Genomic DNA, 17,909 nt, shown 5'->3' with positions numbered 1-17,909 from the left:
AGAAAGAAAGAAAAAAAAAAGATAAATTAGAGATTTATTTTGGATCTTCAAGCATAACTGTATTTATTGCTCTTTCCTCAGTTTTCTGACTTTCAAATATTTTTCTTTGATAGGTGTGTCCTATCAAAATATTTAGCTTCATTCCAGAGTAAAAGAACATTAATGGTGTTCTTCTAATACTATCTTAGCTGATAACTGTTTGTGCCAGACTGTGAGGGTCACACCCTTGCTAATACCAACACTGCCACGCTGTAGCAGTGAATCCTCTCTCCCCAAAATATCCAGAGTAAATCTCAAACTGGGATCTTTACAGAAGCATCCTTAATCAGGCAGGTCTTACTGACTTGTGACAACTGTGCCAGGCCAAATTCCTAACTCACATCCTGCCATCCAAGTTAAGCAGCTTACTGAGAAAACCTGATACTGACAGCCAATTTATGTAAACTTGCAGGATGATGACATTAAACACACTCAGAAGCAAGGGAACAGTAAGTACTACCTGATGTTCTTTGGGTCCTATTTCTTACTGAAAGTGTTTCCTGATGATGTAATTCAAATCAATTATTGGTCCAAAGGCTTGGCTGACAGCAGCAATAATTTAAAATAATTTCTGACATTCCTAAGCATTCTTTTACTCTCGACCTTCATAGGAAAACCTGAATGTCTTCATGTCACCATTACAGCTGTATTAGTTCTTCTGAAGACACTTCCTGCATGTACACATTGTCACACTGCTCTTACTGCTACACCTTTCCAACTTCCACATCTCTGCAACAGCACTGTTGTGATTGAAGAGTAGACTGTACTACGTGGTTATAGTTCTTCTAATCTTTCCTTCATCTCACACACATTTATCTGCTTGTTTTCCTTACAACTTGCTACAGTAAGATAGGAGCTTATGCTGGTGAAGTTGTCAGACACTTCTATAGATAGTAAAGTCTTCCTAGAACACCACAGGTTTTATATTTGTTCAAAAAGTAGAAATTGCTCAAGTTATGTTAAAGTTTTTATATAAAAGAAAGGAACTATTGACCATATTCTTGACTAATGGTTCCTCTCATACTTCTAACTGCCAGTGAGTAATGGTAGTAAAAATGCAAAATAAGAAGTAAAATAGGCTGCTGGGAGTAAGTAGGTAAGGAAAATAACATCTATTTGGAGTTTCTTACCATAGTGCAGTGTTTTCTGTAAACCTTCTGGCAGATGTTTTTTCTCATTATGGAGTCTATCTAAAGTTTATTAAAAAGGATTGGACACTGTTCCTAGTTTTTCACTGATACTCTTGGCAAAGCACAAGTCAAATTAGTTACTGATCCACAGTGTGTAGCTCTAAAACCCTGCAGAACTATGCAGGGATGCAGAAACATTTTTCAGAATTTGCTTTAGATGTTCCAACAGTCTTTGCTGCATGGCCCATTTATCTTCCCATAGGGAACAGGGATTATTAATATGGACACCCAATATTATGCCAACATTCAAGCTACCATCTCCTAAGGAAGTAGATTTACAAAGCTACAGAGCAGCAGTTTTTTGCTATACAGAGATGAAGAATGAGCACAGAACTCTTACCTTCAGCCGCTCTCCAATCAAATTTTCAGCAGTGCCTGTGCAATATATAAAAAACATTTACTCAGGTTCCTCCTTCAGTCAAGGTCTGCATGGCCCGAATATCTCTCCTGTCCCTAATGAGTCCCCTCAGTGGAATTTAACCTGCATTTTGTGAACTAAGATACATTTAAAGTCCTTGGTGAAGGTATTTGTTTGGTTGTAAGTTTCTGTCTTGCTTATTAAAATAAATTGCATTACCTTAATCCCTACAAGCCAAACTGTAGAAACTGTCAGCTTGCATTTCACCCTTTCTTTGAGGCTGAAGATCAAATATGTTGCATTTCCATACTGTGTAGCAGATGGCAGGGTTTCATCTCATTGTTCATGTCCCAGACATACAAGCTACTTAGAAAGTACTGGTTTTCTTACATTTAAGTTTAATAAAGTTTTATAATACCAAAGACTGTTGTTTAGGAAAGTTCTTTATTTCACAGAATTTCATCCTTTGTTCATGGGGAAATCTATCCACTGGTGTCAAAAATGATCTTATCAACATCAAGACAGGAGGTCACTTTTCAGACTCTGCCTTGTAATAACTTAATATCAGGATTTGCTATGAGCAAATAAAGATTAAACCAGACTTCTGTTATAAAATAAGATGGTAAACTGCAAGTGTCAGTGCTGCATATGAGAGTCAAAGAGAACAGAAAAAGGAACATTCAAAAGGAGCAAGAAGAAAAAATATTGGAGTACATCCCAGAGGAGTATCTAGAGCCATCCATTATAAAACAGTGTGTTTGCAGAGGTAACCCTGAAACTGTGCTTGCATTCTGCAAGTAGTCCCAGTACAACTTCATTAAATACATGTATTTAAAGAGTCAGAGATAACAACCAGTAACAACAGAAAAGCTTTAAACACACAGATCTCAATGTAGCAAGAGTAGTAAAAATGGATACAATTATCTAAGTAACTAAGCAAACTGCATTCTACAAATACAGAGAAATACAGTGTAGCTTAGAAACATCAATAAAACGACAATCAGTACCCACAAAACACAAAGGCTAAGAAGAAAAAAAAGACTCTAGAAGAAAATAAAAATTTGCTTTAAATGGTTAAAACATTTTTGGTTCTGTTTTTTGAAAGAAATAATTCTGAACTGGCACCTGAAGTAGAAGGAATACCATATTTATACACATCACACAGTAAACAGAAAGAAAACTGCAAGATATTAAAAAATACTTTAAAATCAGTGAACTATTTAATTAACAGGAAGTACAAAGAGGTTTTTTGGCACTGCATTAGAAGGACAGCTTCAATAAAAACATTTCATTACCATGCTGATACCATAAATGACATCCTAGTTGAACTATCAAAATATGAAGTTTGCAGTCTTAAATAGAAGTGCAACAGGAGAGAGACTCAAGTGGGAAGCCCCCTCTAGCCTTCCACCATTCTTTTAAGGATGGCTCCCAGGCCACCCTTTGCCACTTTCAGTGGGGTCAGCTCTTCTTTATTCTCAATGTGAATACTTGCACCATGAGACACCAGCAGCTTTGCCTCCTCCACTCTCTCTTCATCGCAGGCTAAATGACTGCAGAGAGAACAAGAAACCCACAGCCACTGTTAAACTGTCCAAGCTTTTAATGAGCAATAATTACACTATGTCAAAATCACAGTGTGAATACTGGGGGGAGATACATCTGAGAACAACAAATCCACAAGCAGCCAACTACCTAGACAGATTCCAAAGCCTGCTGTCCAGTTCCTCTGCTATCATTATGCAACTCAAGAACACTCTTCCTTGCTGATCTCCTTGCAATGTTAAGACAGTTCTTTGGGTTAGGATTTAGCTCTGCAGTCAGCAAAGCTAAAGAGGACATAATCCCTGGTGAGAATGGAAAATGGCAATCTCCGTTAAATTGAAGGTGAGAAGTAAATTATCCAATACTAAAAAAGAATGAGTTACTGCAAATGCTTTTTTCCATTTGGCACAGCATCTTAGGAAGAATGGTGTGCATTCCAGGATCATACTGGAGTTTATGTACAGCTAAAACATACTGCTTGATCTTATTCCCAGCAAAATCTGGATTCCACTGTGGTTTTGACACCAACTTCAAAGTAGCTGTGACCCTTACAGATTCAAATTGATCTCTAATGAGAGGTGAAGAAAAGTTTCTGAAATGAGTTCTTGCTTGGCATGGCAGAGTAGACCAAGCCTGCAAGACCAGTTTCCTCTGACTGATGTCATTAGCTCACTTTCTACCCTGTAGCAGCAACCAACATATTCCAGATTAATACAAGAAGTGCTCTACACTCTTTAAGTAGATGCAGTAACACAAATTAAAATTTTGTATTTTGTAACACATTTTTAAATTTTGAAACACAAAATTAATTACAGTATGCATGTCCAGACCACTAGTATGACTAAGTATGACTTTCTGAAATACTTTTTAATTGCACAGGGATGTGAAACTAGAGAGTATTTTGAGGAAACGAAAAATTTTAAAAAAATAAATACATTGAAGTGCTGGAGTTTCATTTCACAGAGATTATGCTATATTAAGCAAAATAAAAATTAAAAATTACTTACAGAGGAGTATTCCCTTCTGAGTCCCGTATATCCACAGTTGCATTGTGCTGCACAAGGATCTGTACCATTTTTAGGTTTCCTTTGGCTGCTGCTCTGTGTAATGGGGTGGATTCAAAATGATCTGTTGCATCTGGATCTGCTCCATTCTCCAAAAGCATGATTGCAATCTGAGTATGTTGAAAGAGAAAGGAGTGGGGGAGGAGGATGTGGACTTAATACACCTAAATCCTTCTTCCAAGAATACCACCAGCTCCAGTAGCTTAGGTAAACGTACCTCCTGCTTATTTTTGGAGGCTGCATAATGCAGGGGTGTGCAGCCATTCTGATTGACAGCATTTACATGAGCACCCTTAGCAATAAGGGCTTTCACAATTTCATCACGGCCTGCTGAAGCAGCTATGTGCAAAGGAGTCCAACCAGCCTACAGAGACAAGAAGAAGATCCACATTATTCAAACCATGAGTTTCAGACACAAAAACATGATAATGAATAACCCAGAAAAACCTGAACTACTCACACTGCACATATTCTTACCAGTGTAAAGCTAAACATTATTGGTTTTTGCTAGATGCAAGGCTCATGTCTTCTTACATGCCTGCATTGAGTACCTGCAAAAAGCTGCCAGTTAAATGAGAGAAATCACTTCTGCCATGCAGTTATGCATGGTATCTTTACAGAACACTTTATCCCTGCAGAATTTACACTCGTGCCTTTTTAAGAACAAACAGTAGTAGTAGAAAAGGGTGTTTAAAAGTTCCTGTATTTTTTTCTATATCCTACTTTCTAAAGTCATGAGGCATTTCCTTCTTTATGGATGACATTTAGATGCTTTGTAATGGATGCAAATATTTCAACACTTCCTCTAGAACAGGAGCAGGCTATCTCCTTTCCAACTGTGAAATCACTGAACCTGCATCTGCCTTATTAATGCCTTCCCCAATGTGAGAAGTCTTCAGGGTGCCTCAAGATTCGGCACAACATATTTGAGAGCTCACACTGAGATAAAGGTAATGTGAAAACCCCAAGAACCACCCAAACACCTCTAGTTTTGCAACTTCCTTCATAAGAACAGCTCTCCTAAAGTTCCAGGACAATAAACAGGTCTCAAATCTCGTCCTCACGCCTATTTCCATAAGAAGTACGAAATCCTTCACCCTGCCTTTCTAGCGCACACACAACGCCTGGACTTGCCCAAGTAACAGATACGGCGCTGGGCACAGCAGCCGGCAGGAGGAGGGGGAAGAGGGAGGAAGGGAGCCCCGCAAGCGGCTCCGGGAGCTGCTCCCGGCCGCTGTCAGGGCCCCTCTGCGGATGAAACCATGACAGCAACGGGCCCGGAAGCATCTGCACACCCGGACCGCCCCGCAGTGGCTCACGGCTCCCTCAACCGCGCCGGGGCAGGGCCGCGGCACTCACATCATCCTTATCGTTCACAGGCACGCCGAGCCCGAGAAGGAGGTCTGAGACGTCCGTGTGTCCCGCCGAGCAGGCCCAGTGCAGCGCGGTGCGGTGATCCTGCGAGAGGAGAGGCCTGCGAGTGAGCGGGGCAAGGGCGGGGAGCGGCTACGGGGATGCGGCTAGCGGGAGCGGCTAGCAGAAGCCGCCCCCAGGCCGCCCGAGGCCGCAGCCGGCTGACCTGGTCGGCCCGCGTGGCCTGGGCCCTGTCGCGGAGCAGCAGCGCCCGCAGCTCCTCGAGGCGCCCCGCAAACGCCAGGTTACACACCACCAGATCCGACACCGCGCCCTCCATGTTGCCCCCGTGCCACCCCGCCCGCCGGACGGGCGGGACAAACCCGCGAGCCACCAATCAGAAGGGCGCCGGGGCCTAGTCCACCCAATCGCGCCTGTTCGCCTGCTCCGCTCGCCGCTCGGGCCGCGGGGGCTGCCGGGGTTTGTAGTCCCACGGGGGCACGGTCGGTGAGCTCCCGGCGGGCGGCAGGACTGCAGCTCCCAAGGCGCCCCGCGGCGCTGCCGTGTTGTGCCTCCGTGTCGGGGCAAAGGGGAGGAGGATGGTGACAACGGGAGGATGGAGGCCGGTGAGGGGCGCGGGGCGCGGGCACGGCTGGCGGAGCGGCGCTGAGAGGCCAGGCAGGGGTTCTGGGGATCCACTAGGGCCGCCGGCGGCGGGAGACGCCCGTGGGCTGAGAGGCGGGTGGGGGCGGCACGGTGCGATCCGCCGTGCGGGGTCGTCTTGCGCTTGGGGTCCCGCGGCCTCTCCTGGGGCCGTGGCTGGGGGGCTCGGGTGGAGGCAGGGGTGCGAGGGTGTTCGGCTGCCGGGAGGGGCGGCCGGAGCCGGGGGCCGGAGCTGGGTCTGCCAGCCCCGCTACGGGAGGCGCCGCTGCTCGGTAGGGAGCGCTCTAGGGGAGCGCCGGGAAGGATACCCTGGGAAGGGAAAAGAAACCCTGGCTGTACCTTCTCAAGTGGTCCGAAGTGTGATACGGCAGCAGGGGCGAGACAGGTGTCTGCGAAGGGGGCGCAGGTGCCTCCGGTTGGATTTCGGGGGTCGAGAGTGTCTCAAGTCTTTGGACTCAAAAATAGATAATTTGCTCTCGAAGTGCAGTGTGTGACGGTTTTTCTGACGGAGAATGCAGAGCACGGTGCGAGTTTTGCTGAGCTGAAAGCCCTAGAGGAGTCTGTCGTGGTGTTTAATTACTTCCTGTGGGGATTGGGAATATTGAGACTCGGCAGCGTTGGCCCCAGTGCTCCGGCCAGAGGGTGGTGCAGCTCCCTTTTAATGGATGGAATGTATATTTCTTTAAATGGAGTCTTACTTTATATATATACCGGATATATGTGCACTTATTTGAAAAGTAGGATAAATCGTTTGCTTTCATTTTTAAAGTCTGATTTTTTAGCAGTATATTCCGTAAGATTATTATCTAAAATACATGATTTTACATTAATTCTTACACTTGAAGTGTTGTTTCACTCTTTCAGAAAGCACCATTTTAATGATCTAGAAAATGGTTGGACTGTCTTCTTTTGGTAGTATTAATTATCATTTGTTATTTTTCACTAAATAGATGTGATATTGAATAATAACATCAGTACATCTTTTTTTTTCTGAAGTGTTAAAAATCTCCACTTTTTAAAATCTTCAGATTAAAAATCTCCAATTTTCCAGTTGGGAAAGTAAAGCCCAGTCTTGCTAACACTTTTCACATGCTTCCCATTAAGCATGAGGCTGTAATCACTCTGATTTGTATTTTTTCTACTTTTCAGATCAAGCTGTGGTGCCTAATTTTTTTTTCCTTTCCTTATTATCTTGAATCAAATCTTATCCTCGCTGAAGTCATCTTGAACTTCTGTCACTGGCTTCAGTGAGATATAATCAAGGCATTATTCCTGGTGTTCTCTCAGCACTCACTGAGGATCTAAATAAAAACCAAGGCATTGGTTGTTTCAGTGTCCGAACAGCCTTTAAGGGAGAAAATTAAAAGCAGCTGGCAGCACTGCTCAGAAGCCCCAAAGGCTGCAAAGATTTGCTACAACTGGTTTAGTTTGAGAGCTCCAAGTTGTGTATAAGAGAACAAGGGGATAAAATGGAGTTTGAATTTTGTGTATTCCTGTTCAGTTTTATCTAGGTATGAAAACCAGATCACTATTTTGTCAGATTGCTTAGAAGAATTTCCAGAAACTGATGAGCCAGTGTGGATTTTAGGAAGGCAACACCACCTAAACACAGGTATCTTTAGAATTAAAATATCTGTAACATCTGTAGAATATTCATAGATTTACATGCAGCAACAGCTCCTAATTTCCTTATGCTCCCTAAATGTCTCATGAGGGACATTCTTCATCAGTGAGACACCAGGTGTAAGCAGTGGAATTCCTCTTGTACAGAAATCAGAGCCAAAGTCAATGTGCTTCCAACTGTAATTCATGCAATATGATCACACTTGTAGCAAAGGCTGTCAGATGTGAACCTGGTCACTTCACAACATCAGGGCTTCAGAAATAAATATATAAATAACTTTTGGAAAATATTCAGCATTACTAATGTCATTTTCCTGTGAGGGATACTGTCTGCAGCCTGTCACTTGCAACTAAAATGATATTTCAAATAACAATAATAAGTTAGTCTGTGGCAGATACTGCATTTTAGTGAAAATAAATAAATGACCTAAAAGTTAGAATAATGTGTTTATATAAAAATAAGATTTCAGAAATTAGTTTTTCTCCTGGGAGAGAATACAGCAGCATCCTCCTGTGTTACATATCAAAGGCAGTGGCCACCAATGCAGGCACGGTGTTCAGGACAGCCAAGGGTGTTGCATGCAGCCTTGATCAGCTGGAGAATTCTTTGGAAAAGCCAACCAGTCTGAGCCACAGCTAAGGGAAAATGCAGCAAGATTCTTAAGCATTCTTCAGAGCCTTTGGAGAATTCTGAAAGTGCACGTGTTTAAACAAACAAGAAAAACTACAGAGGTTTAATCCAGTTAAACATTATTAACCTTTCCTTATAATTACTTCCTTTTGGGTTTGGAGGTAATGTATAATTCCATGTTGATCTGCATGTAGAACTCCTTAACCTGCTTTACCAGTTCTTTCCTGAAGACATAGTTCTCCAGAATTGTTTTATTCAGGCTGGATATCGTCATTCCAAACACCTTATAAAATTTCATTGGGTAATAATTATTTCATCCTTCGTAAGTTAACTTTAATGAGCAGTCTGCAAAAGCTCTCTGTGTTTGAAATGCTAAAAATGTTTTAAGAGTCTTGTATATAAAAGCTAAAAGGAGCCTTCCATGGACTCTATATATTGACTGTACAGGGATAATTTGAATTTTTCAGTTTTAAGTCCGTTTTAATAATTAATTTCCTCTTAAAATTGTTCCAGACAAATCTAAGTTATTGTTGGATATAAGTGGCCGTCTCTGGTTTACGTATAGAAGAAAGTTTTCACCTATTGGTGAGTATTCAGCATTCCAGCTGCCTGGTTATGGGTTAGCAGGATTAGTGGTGGTGTTTGGGACTAAGAAATTATTTTTACAGTTCCGGAAAGTTTTGATCATAATTTAACTGTGTATGCAAACTAAAGGTTAAAGCTATTAAAATCAGTGTTTGCTTGTTCCTGTATATAATCAGGTCTTCATATATTTATGGGGCAAGCAGTCAAGTGACACCAGCACTGTGGAGAGAAAGGAGCTGGCTCAGTGCCTTTAACCTGTACAACAGTTATTAGAGGTTTGAGAAGTTCTTTCAGAAGCTGGGCTCCCTGTAGAGCCCGTGCTGACTGTAAGCAACTTCGTTCCCAGGAGGCACCGGTCCATCATCTGATGCAGGCTGGGGATGCATGCTGAGGTGTGGGCAGATGATGCTGGCCCAGGCGCTGATCTGCAGACATTTAGGAAGAGGTGAGTACTGTTGCTGAGGCAACTTTTGTTTTATTTGGAGGCTGTTTAATTTTTGTTGTTGTTTTCTATAAAACTTAAATTTATTAATGAAACTTTCTGTGATGCCCTGATAAAGTTACTAGTCAACTGTTCTTGTCTGATGGGGCAAAATCATGTCAGCCTTAAGCAGAGAAACAAAAACAGAGGCAGAACAAATAGGGAATCCCACTGTTGTTATTTTATAAATCTTTTTGAAGAATACCCAAGTTGAAGCCAAGGGAAAATTTGCCACCATGGGTCTGAGTTCTTCCCCTCTTTTTGTTACATAGCCACCAAAATGCAAGCCCAAGGTGATGGTGTGAGGAGTGATAGACACCACACAAAGTACTTCACAGACCACTCACCCATCATCAGCCTGAGTCCAAACCCCACAGCAGACCCCAGTAGTGCCTGCTCTTAATCCTGTACTAACAGGATTATATCCCAGGGTCTGTGTGTCACTCTTCTGTCAATTACCTTGCTGTGGTTGGGTCTGTGATCCTTATGGTCTTTTGTAATGGTTTCCATGGCAGCATGATTTTTGGTTTTATCACTTGAATAGCTGAATCCACAGAGCAGTAGTGCAAAGATTTAACTGAAAAAGTAGGCAAGCAAATGTATTACCTGAAAAAAACTAGACCTTGAGCTTGCAGTGTGGATCTAAATAGCGTCAGCCCTGTATATGTGCTTCTCTGTTAGTAAATGTGATGTAACTACCTTATGTTAGAAGCCGAAGCTCACATGGCAAAGCCGTGATTTGGATTTTGCTGTGGGAGAGGGCCAGCATTGTGTTTGGACTTTTCTTTCTGAGTCTTATTATCCTACAAATGCTTGCAAATCTAAAAAAGTCCAAACAGAACAGATAGTTTTAAATGGTCTTGGAAGCTTACACAGAGCAATAGCTATCAATTTGCAGCAATGACCACTCAGGATATACTTGAAGTTGGCATTGTTCTTTTAGTTTCTCAATTTTCACACGATAGCATGTGATGATAAAGCTTGATAATAAATGAGAAGGTGTGACTTCTAGGATCTCTAAATAACTTGTAAATATTAGCGATGGATTGTCTCTTAAGATCTCATTGTATGGCTTTCTGCCATCTAGAAATTTGATCAGTACAATGAAAACATTATTTTTTAATTTGTATAACTTTTTTCCTGTAAGATTGGCAATGGGAAAAACACAAAAAACAACCAGAAGAATATAATAGAATTTTACAGTGCTTTCTGGATAGAAAGGATTGCTGCTATTCCATCCACCAGATGGGTAAGAACACACATCAACTTCCTTTTTTCTACTCAAATTCGTATGGTGTTGAAACTTTCTCATTTGAAATAAGTTAATTCCAAATTTTTAGAAGGTGATTATGAGGACAATGTATATATTTATATATAAATGAAAATGTATGCAAGTGGGTACAAAGTATAATAATTCATAAATATTATTCACTAAGACTTAATAAATCTGTACTCTAGAATCTGGCTGTTGAGAAAGTGTGCAAGTTTTGGGTAGCAGAGTTGATAGTATTAAAATAGACAGTAAACTTACTGCTGTAATTTGCTAAATAAAGTAATTATGTGCTCTAGAATGTTTGTCAAGATATTAGTAGGCCATGCTATTTGACATAGACTGTGACCAGCCTCTCTGTGGTCTTTTCCTGTGTGTGTTTTCCCTTATAAAAACAGCACAGATGGGTGTTGGAGAGGGGAAGTCCATTGGAGAATGGTTTGGACCAAATACAGTTGCTCAAGTACTGAAGTAAGTCATGGCAGTGGCTCCCTCATACTGTGCTCCCAGGGCTGCTGGGCTCAGAGACTGCGCAGTGCTGCCTGAGGCTGCTGGAGAAAACATGGAAGCTCCTTCTAGTGTGGAAGCCACACTAGAGCTGACTTTGCTGAGGGATAGGCAAATGTGCCAGATTTCAGGTGGAGGCTGGACTGCAGGTCCTGGGTGCCATTTTCTGCAGCCCTGGGACAGACACATTCTGGAGAGAGAGAGAGAAGTTAAAGGATGTCCTGGCCTCCAGCTCCTTTCCCTTACAAATTCTTCGCGAGTCATATAGCAGTTTTTCAGGCTCATTTTAGACAGCCAACACCGCCTGTGCAGCCTAAGAGCTCCCTTCCCCAGGGTTCTGGGTGTCACACAAAGTGGACATTATGCCACCATCCTAACTTTTGGATGCCAAAATCTTGAGCTGCTCTGGCTCTTAACAGCCTGAAATAGTTCCACTGAGTTTAGTGGAACTTCTCAAGCACAAAGTAATATGAAAAACTGGCAGAGGAATTTTTTTATTCTCTACATGATATCAGGCACCATAGGCAGAATCACACAGTGGAATCTGTTAATTGCAATAAAAAGTAATAAACCTAATTATGTGGTTGAACTGTTACTATTCCTGCATTTGTCAAAAGGACAGAACAGTTTGCACATGGTATAGTGCATGTTTTTCCTGGAACCACTCATTATTTTTTTCTAAATAGTGTTAAACACTATAAGTTATCTTTTTACTACATGGAGACTTAAAAAAAAAAAAAAACCCACCAGATTTTTTTTTCCAAATAAATGACTTTTTTTCATTCAGTAACCATTTAACTGTTGTGTGTTAAAAGCTACCCTCATCGTCCTAGTAAGCTTTTATTAATTGTTGCCTTTATGTCTTTTAGGAAGCTTGCTTTATTTGATGAATGGAATTCATTAGCAGTTTATGTATCTATGGACAATACAGTGGTCATTGAAGACATCAGTAAGTGAAACAGGAATTTTTGCAGGACTCTTGTCTCAGCAGATATTAAAGAGTAGCTAATGCTTGTGGCAGATTTGATTGTTTAGACAAACTACTTCTGGGAGTGTTAGGGTAGTGGTAGATTTGATGTCATTAAAGGTCTTTTCTGGCCTAAATGATTTGATGATTCTGTGATTATTTCCTTGGTGACAGTTTTTGATTTGACTTCACTCTCCTGAATGTATCCAAGTATGAGCAAAATCTTGGGACCATCCCTGTTCCCAGGGTAAGAAAAGGAATAAAGAAAATGGATACTCAGGTTTGGGGTTTCCAAAAGTAAAGCTTGCACAGAACAGTGAGCCATTTTTAGTGACCAACTTAACATGTGGATGAGAAGGTGGAGTTTGGTCTGTGCTACCTTAACTCCCACTCCAGCAATGGAATGAAGTTGCAGTATGTAAAAATACAGAGAATTGCTTGTAATAGAGTTTGCCAGAAATTTACTTTTGTCAGGCAAAAGGGAAATGAGGGGCAGATCCTTCAGAAACATGTGGCCTATTTTCAGTTGTAAGAAGGGTGAGTTTACAAATGGTATTTAGCCACAGACTGGTTCTACTTCAGTCCCTACTTCTGCTTATTTTATGTCCACATTACTGGAAGTGAAGAGTTCCCTGAAGAATTTCTAATGCCTCCTCGTCTATATCTATATATCTAATGCCTATATCGTCTCCCAGGCAAAGCTTGACACCATTAAGAGAGTAGTAAATTTAACTTCAGTCTTAAACATTCATCCCCTCATTTTTCTCATGTCTCACTAATGTGCCAGCACATACCCTGACTGCCAGAATTACTTCTACTAAGTAGTCAGGATTTCCATGCCCTGCTCCTTTTGTCTTAACACAGGAGCTCTATAAAGCTGTCTGGAAAAGTAATTTAATTCATGATTGAGAGGAAGATCTGCTCTGTATTCCTCTATGCATTCACTGATCTCTTTTCATTCCTCCAGAGAAGATGTGCTGGTCCCCTGCCCAGAGCAGCAGCGTTGCCCACAGCAGTGCACATTTGCACAGAAGTGCTCTTGGCCAAAACAGGAACATAGCAGGATTGTGCCCAGGCTGGAAGCCCCTCTTGCTCATTATCCCTCTCCGGCTGGGGATTAATCACATCAATCCAGTGTATATTGATGCATTTAAAGTAAGGGATTCTTCAGAGATTTGTTTGTGTATGTGAAAAAATTCAGGTATCTGTTATATCAATAAACAAGTCAATTTAATTTTTCTCTCTTTGGACTCCTAGGAATGCTTTAAGATGCCACAGTCTTTGGGAGCATTAGGAGGGAAACCCAATAATGCCTATTATTTTATAGGATTTTTAGGTAAGGAAGAAAGAAACTTACTCCAAATATCCATATGATTGAAAAACAAAGGATTTTCTTTGGGAAGGGGCAGTAGTAAGTATTTTAAGCATGAGAATGGAGAAGAATAAACTTACCTCACACACTTCTGGAACAGTATGAGACTATCCTTATAGGAACAGAATAGGAGCAGCAAAGCTTGACATAAAAATATGGAATGATATAAGCAAGAGCAAGACACTAGGAAAAGTTGATAGCATTCAACAAGTGTCAAATGTCACTGTTGCTTAAATACTGAAATTTTCTAATCATTTCACTTTGTAGTGAAGAGTATCTTGTTTTATTCTTTTGCTTCCTGGCTTTCTTAAATTATTTGATAATTTTAAATTTTTTCTCAAAGCAGCATGTCTTTCACCTTCTATGTCTTCCTTTACTAATTATTGCAATAGTTAATCCTAGATTCAGCCTTTCATATTTCACCCTTGTCTGATCTGTAACTTCTTGGATATTTTGTTCTTTTGCAGAACATGAGCTGTTTTAGTCAGACTTACTCGCTCAGTTGAATGCCTAATAGGATTACAGATTACATTTGTGGTCATCCTGTATCTTTGATCTGAGCAATATTAGGGATTACTACAGTTGAGATATTTAAAAACTCTACTGGACTTCATGTAGATAATGGAAAGTATGTGACAAAGGTAGAAAAAACATCCAAAAATCTACCCTAAAAGATAACAGTGGAAAATTATACTAAATGCCCTGTGGGATACTGTTGTGCTGGGCTTTCCAGTTCTCTTAAAGACTCCCGAGCTAGAGTTGAGATACAGACTATGCTGATAATCCAATCTATGTTTTACAAGTCTGGATGGAATAAGTGTTTATTACTGCTTTGTACTTGTTATCACCATGTAGATTTTCCACCCCCAGGCAATGAGCTGATCTACTTGGATCCTCACACCACTCAGAGTTTTGTAGATTCAGAAGAAAATGGGACAGTTGATGATGAGAGCTTCCACTGCCAGCAAGCCCCACACAGAATGAAGATCATGAATTTGGACCCTTCAGTAGCTTTAGTAGGTGTTAGAAAATAATGAATGGGTGTACTTGCTTCAAAGCAATACTTCTGTGTATTTTTAAGGGCAGCAACATGTGTCCTTGATTACAGTGATGATCACAGGGCACTTTCCTGCAATCTGAAATTCAACACATAGTTGTTTATGTATTAACTGCATAAGATACATTAATTTTAGTTCTAGCAGGGTATCAACTGTTTGTTTCCTGAGGAGCCAGTTAAGTTTCTTTCCTGAGCAACATCAGCATTTTCCAAGAAGTAGTTTGTAAGTCAAAGCAAGGAACTGAATCAGGTTTCCTTATTTTATTCCATCACTATCATGTGTGCTTTGGTTGCTCTCGAGAAGATACTTACCTGAGCTTGTTTTATTTAATCTACAAATCTTCAAGTGGAATTGTAGAAGTCATCCCATATAGGTCACAAGAATACTGTAGTAGTTGAAGAAATTCAGTCTGATCCCATCTTTGGTTGGGTTATGGGATATTGTCACTTGAGATATAACCCATACATAGATACCATCTTTGCATCTTTAAGCATCTTTGCTTATTGACATACTGTATTTAATATTACTATGTGTATTCTTTCCTTAGGGCTTCTTTTGCAAAGAAGAATGTGATTTTGATAACTGGTGTAGTCTTGTCCAAAAGGTAATACTACTATCTTTTTTTGCTTTGTATGAAATCATGGATACTGTTCTTTTTTGGCTAACGGAAATTCTCTGCCTGCAAATTAAATGATCCCCAGTGAAGATGGCACTAATCATCAGGGAGAGCTGACACTGCTGATCAAGCCTGTTCAGCATTTTGCAACCCTGAGCCCTGGGACTAGGAGAGCAAGTACATACATCGCCTTCCTGAGTTTGTCTTCTGTTAGCAGTATTGTGTTAGTGACTCATACTTAAGTCATTTACTGAGAAACACAGAAAGCAGTTGGAATATTAAGCAACAGGAATATGAATATGAAGTACCACCAACCAAAAGCATTTATTTAGAAAAAGGCTACAGAAAGCAGTTTGCAAATAACTGAAGTAGAAGATACGATGTAGCTCATCTGATAGCGGTGAAATTTTGCTTCAATAATAACTTGTTCTTCTATCTTCCAAAATCTGTTGGATTTTTTTGAGTAGATAGATCTGTCTTTTGTTCCCATTGATTAATAGAAAACTTGAACACAGAGAGGTTCAAGCAAGTAATTTACTTTTAAAAGGCAGAAGTATGCTCTTGGTATCTGTTTACTCCATGTAAACAAAATTATAGATGTATGGATATCGAAGCTCATTATAATGCACTGATAACTTCTAGGAGAGTTCAAGTGATCCATCTTCCAGGTGTGTTTTCAAGTAGGACAATACTAGAGATGTGTGAAGCAGTGATTCATGTGGCAGGTGAATGGCACCTGAAATAATGGGAATTTACAGCCTTTGTTCTTTGATAGATATACAGTATTAGAAATGTTTTTAATTAAGCAGGCAGTTTTTTGGTTTGTATTCTGTCCTCAGGAGATTCTAAACCAACAGAGCCTACAGATGTTTGAGCTGGTCCAGAAGCACCCACCACACTGGCCTCCTTTCATACCTCCTACCAAGCCAGAAGTGACAACCACAGGAGCAGGTGTGGTACCACTGAAAGTGTTGCTGGGCAGCAGAGTGGGCTCCTCAGCTAACAGGAGAATCATCACAGGTGGAATAATAGGGCTTTTCTGAGGATCAAGCAATCATTGCATGATTAAGAGGCTTACTTTTATGGAGTATCAGTTATCCAAACAGGCCATGTCCAATTTACAAGTGCTAGCACAGTATATTTTTAAATCTTAAAAAATATTTCAAAGGCAGCATTTCAGAAGGGAGGTGGGTGGGAGGGGGGTGTTGAGGGGTTTTTTTAGTAAACAAAATCAGGCATGTCTTTACATTCTAAATGGTTTAATCTCTTTTTCAGAACTCATTGAATCTACTGACAAGCTATTTGAATTGGAAGAAGAATTTGAAATCCTGAGTGTATGAAGCAAACTGTGGTGACCCTTCTGAGTATTGAACATATTGCTAATATTACTTCATTGGCTCAAATTACACAGCCGTTAGCCCAAAAGTGCCTGAAATCATGGATAACAGAGCACAAACACCTGGTATCATCCAAAACTCCAACAGGGACAGTACCTTCTGTCAAAGAGCTTCCCCAGATGGAAAGGCAGTGAAAGATTTTATTATAAAACCCTGAAAGGGAACCTCTTTTTAATGTGTGTCTTTCTTGAAGACAAATGGACCTCTGAGATTAAGGCACAAGTAAGTCTGTCATCGGGCTGTATATTTGGGGAAAGGGGTAACACAGAAATGGGTATTTCTTGCTCTCATATAATGCAGTAGTTTAGTTCTTAAAGCAAAACAGTCTTCAGTTAAGGAGAATGTTTACTTCTGTTCTTATTGGTGGGCTGCATCATAGAAAAAATACATTGTCTTGTTTAAAAGATCAACTTGATCAGGAGAAAATTGTTTCCTTGTTAAATATTTTAACATGTATTTGAGCAACCACACTTTATGACAAAAATGTTTCTGTGAAAGGAACTATGACTAACGTATCCATTTGCAATAGCCTTCCTTTCCTGTTTCTGGGAGACTTCAAGAGAAACAGGATCCTCAAATAGTTGATACAGATCACAACCACTGTTGTAGTTATGATATATTTCACCTTGACCTTAAAGTTCAATCGTTTTAACTTAGGCTGACTTTTATTTTGGAGCTAAGGTGAGTCAATTGTACCTTATTTATTTTAAAAAAGATTTACACAAGTATCTCTGTCACTGCACTTTATCTGTGCATCTAATAAATTTCTTAAGCTTTTCATAGGTTGTATGCTGCTATATTTTGTTAATTTGTTTGTGTGAACAAAATATAATCCAGGTTATCTTAAAACTTTATATATAGGCATATGCAAATTACTTAATTGTTGGATTTTGACTTGTTGCCTTTTGAAATCTGTTTTGGTAAAAGTGCCTTAATTCTCCAGGTTTACCAGAAGAGCCAGTGCAGTTTTGTTTCTTAGGAGGAGTATCTCTGTAGCAGCTATAAGAAAATCAGCTCAGAATAAAGGCAAAAATCTTCTAATTCCTTCTACAGTTCCTTTTTACTATCAGACAGTCCCTATTCTGATCATTTTGTCATGAGAGTGTAATGGACATGAATCTCACATCTTCAGTAATAAATGACCACATAGAGAAATCCTGAATGCTGTCTCCTCTCACTTGCACTTCTGG

General features: G+C 40.4%; 2 protein-coding genes across 15 annotated transcripts; one reads left to right on the top strand and one right to left on the bottom strand.

Annotated features, from left to right (window-relative positions):
* Nucleotides 1–2,012: 2,012 nt before the first annotated feature.
* On the bottom strand, nucleotides 2,013–6,005 carry PSMD10 (proteasome 26S subunit, non-ATPase 10). Of its 2 annotated transcripts, XR_015276459.1 has the most exons (6): nucleotides 5,776–6,002; nucleotides 5,556–5,654; nucleotides 4,414–4,560; nucleotides 4,140–4,306; nucleotides 3,283–3,434; nucleotides 2,013–3,140 (listed from the first exon to the last, which is right to left on the bottom strand). XR_015276459.1 is itself a non-coding variant. In XM_023926107.2 (5 exons), exons 1-5 carry the CDS (start codon nucleotides 5,887–5,889, stop codon nucleotides 2,987–2,989), a joined length of 681 nt encoding a protein of 226 aa, XP_023781875.1. In that variant the 5' UTR covers nucleotides 5,890–6,005; the 3' UTR covers nucleotides 2,013–2,986. The 2 variants fall into 2 exon arrangements, 1 of the variants encoding a protein (XP_023781875.1); XM_023926107.2 differs by lacking the exon at nucleotides 3,283–3,434 and having other exon boundaries at nucleotides 5,776–6,005.
* On the top strand, nucleotides 5,929–17,881 carry ATG4A (autophagy related 4A cysteine peptidase). Of its 13 annotated transcripts, none has more exons than XR_015276453.1 (14): nucleotides 5,994–6,175; nucleotides 7,714–7,824; nucleotides 8,980–9,051; nucleotides 9,398–9,496; nucleotides 10,680–10,781; nucleotides 11,201–11,273; nucleotides 12,179–12,258; nucleotides 13,244–13,431; nucleotides 13,534–13,612; nucleotides 14,519–14,664; nucleotides 15,254–15,310; nucleotides 16,162–16,273; nucleotides 16,598–16,941; nucleotides 17,663–17,881. XR_015276453.1 is itself a non-coding variant. In XM_086850644.1 (14 exons), exons 2-14 carry the CDS (start codon nucleotides 7,103–7,105, stop codon nucleotides 16,660–16,662), a joined length of 1,206 nt encoding a protein of 401 aa, XP_086706770.1. In that variant the 5' UTR covers nucleotides 6,160–6,227; nucleotides 7,077–7,102; the 3' UTR covers nucleotides 16,663–17,881. The 13 variants fall into 13 exon arrangements, 6 of the variants coding, with proteins under 6 accessions (XP_086706771.1, XP_086706773.1, XP_086706769.1 ...); XR_015276454.1 differs by having other exon boundaries at nucleotides 6,098–6,175; nucleotides 7,753–7,824; XR_015276456.1 differs by having other exon boundaries at nucleotides 6,105–6,227; nucleotides 16,136–16,273.
* The last annotated feature ends 28 nt before the right edge of the window (nucleotides 17,882–17,909 follow it).

The sequence above is a fragment of the Cyanistes caeruleus genome, chromosome 14, assembly GCF_971803275.1.
Source record: "Cyanistes caeruleus chromosome 14, bCyaCae1.hap1.1, whole genome shotgun sequence".
Taxonomy (NCBI): domain Eukaryota; kingdom Metazoa; phylum Chordata; class Aves; order Passeriformes; family Paridae; genus Cyanistes; species Cyanistes caeruleus.
This window is presented reverse-complemented; position numbering and strand designations above follow the sequence as displayed.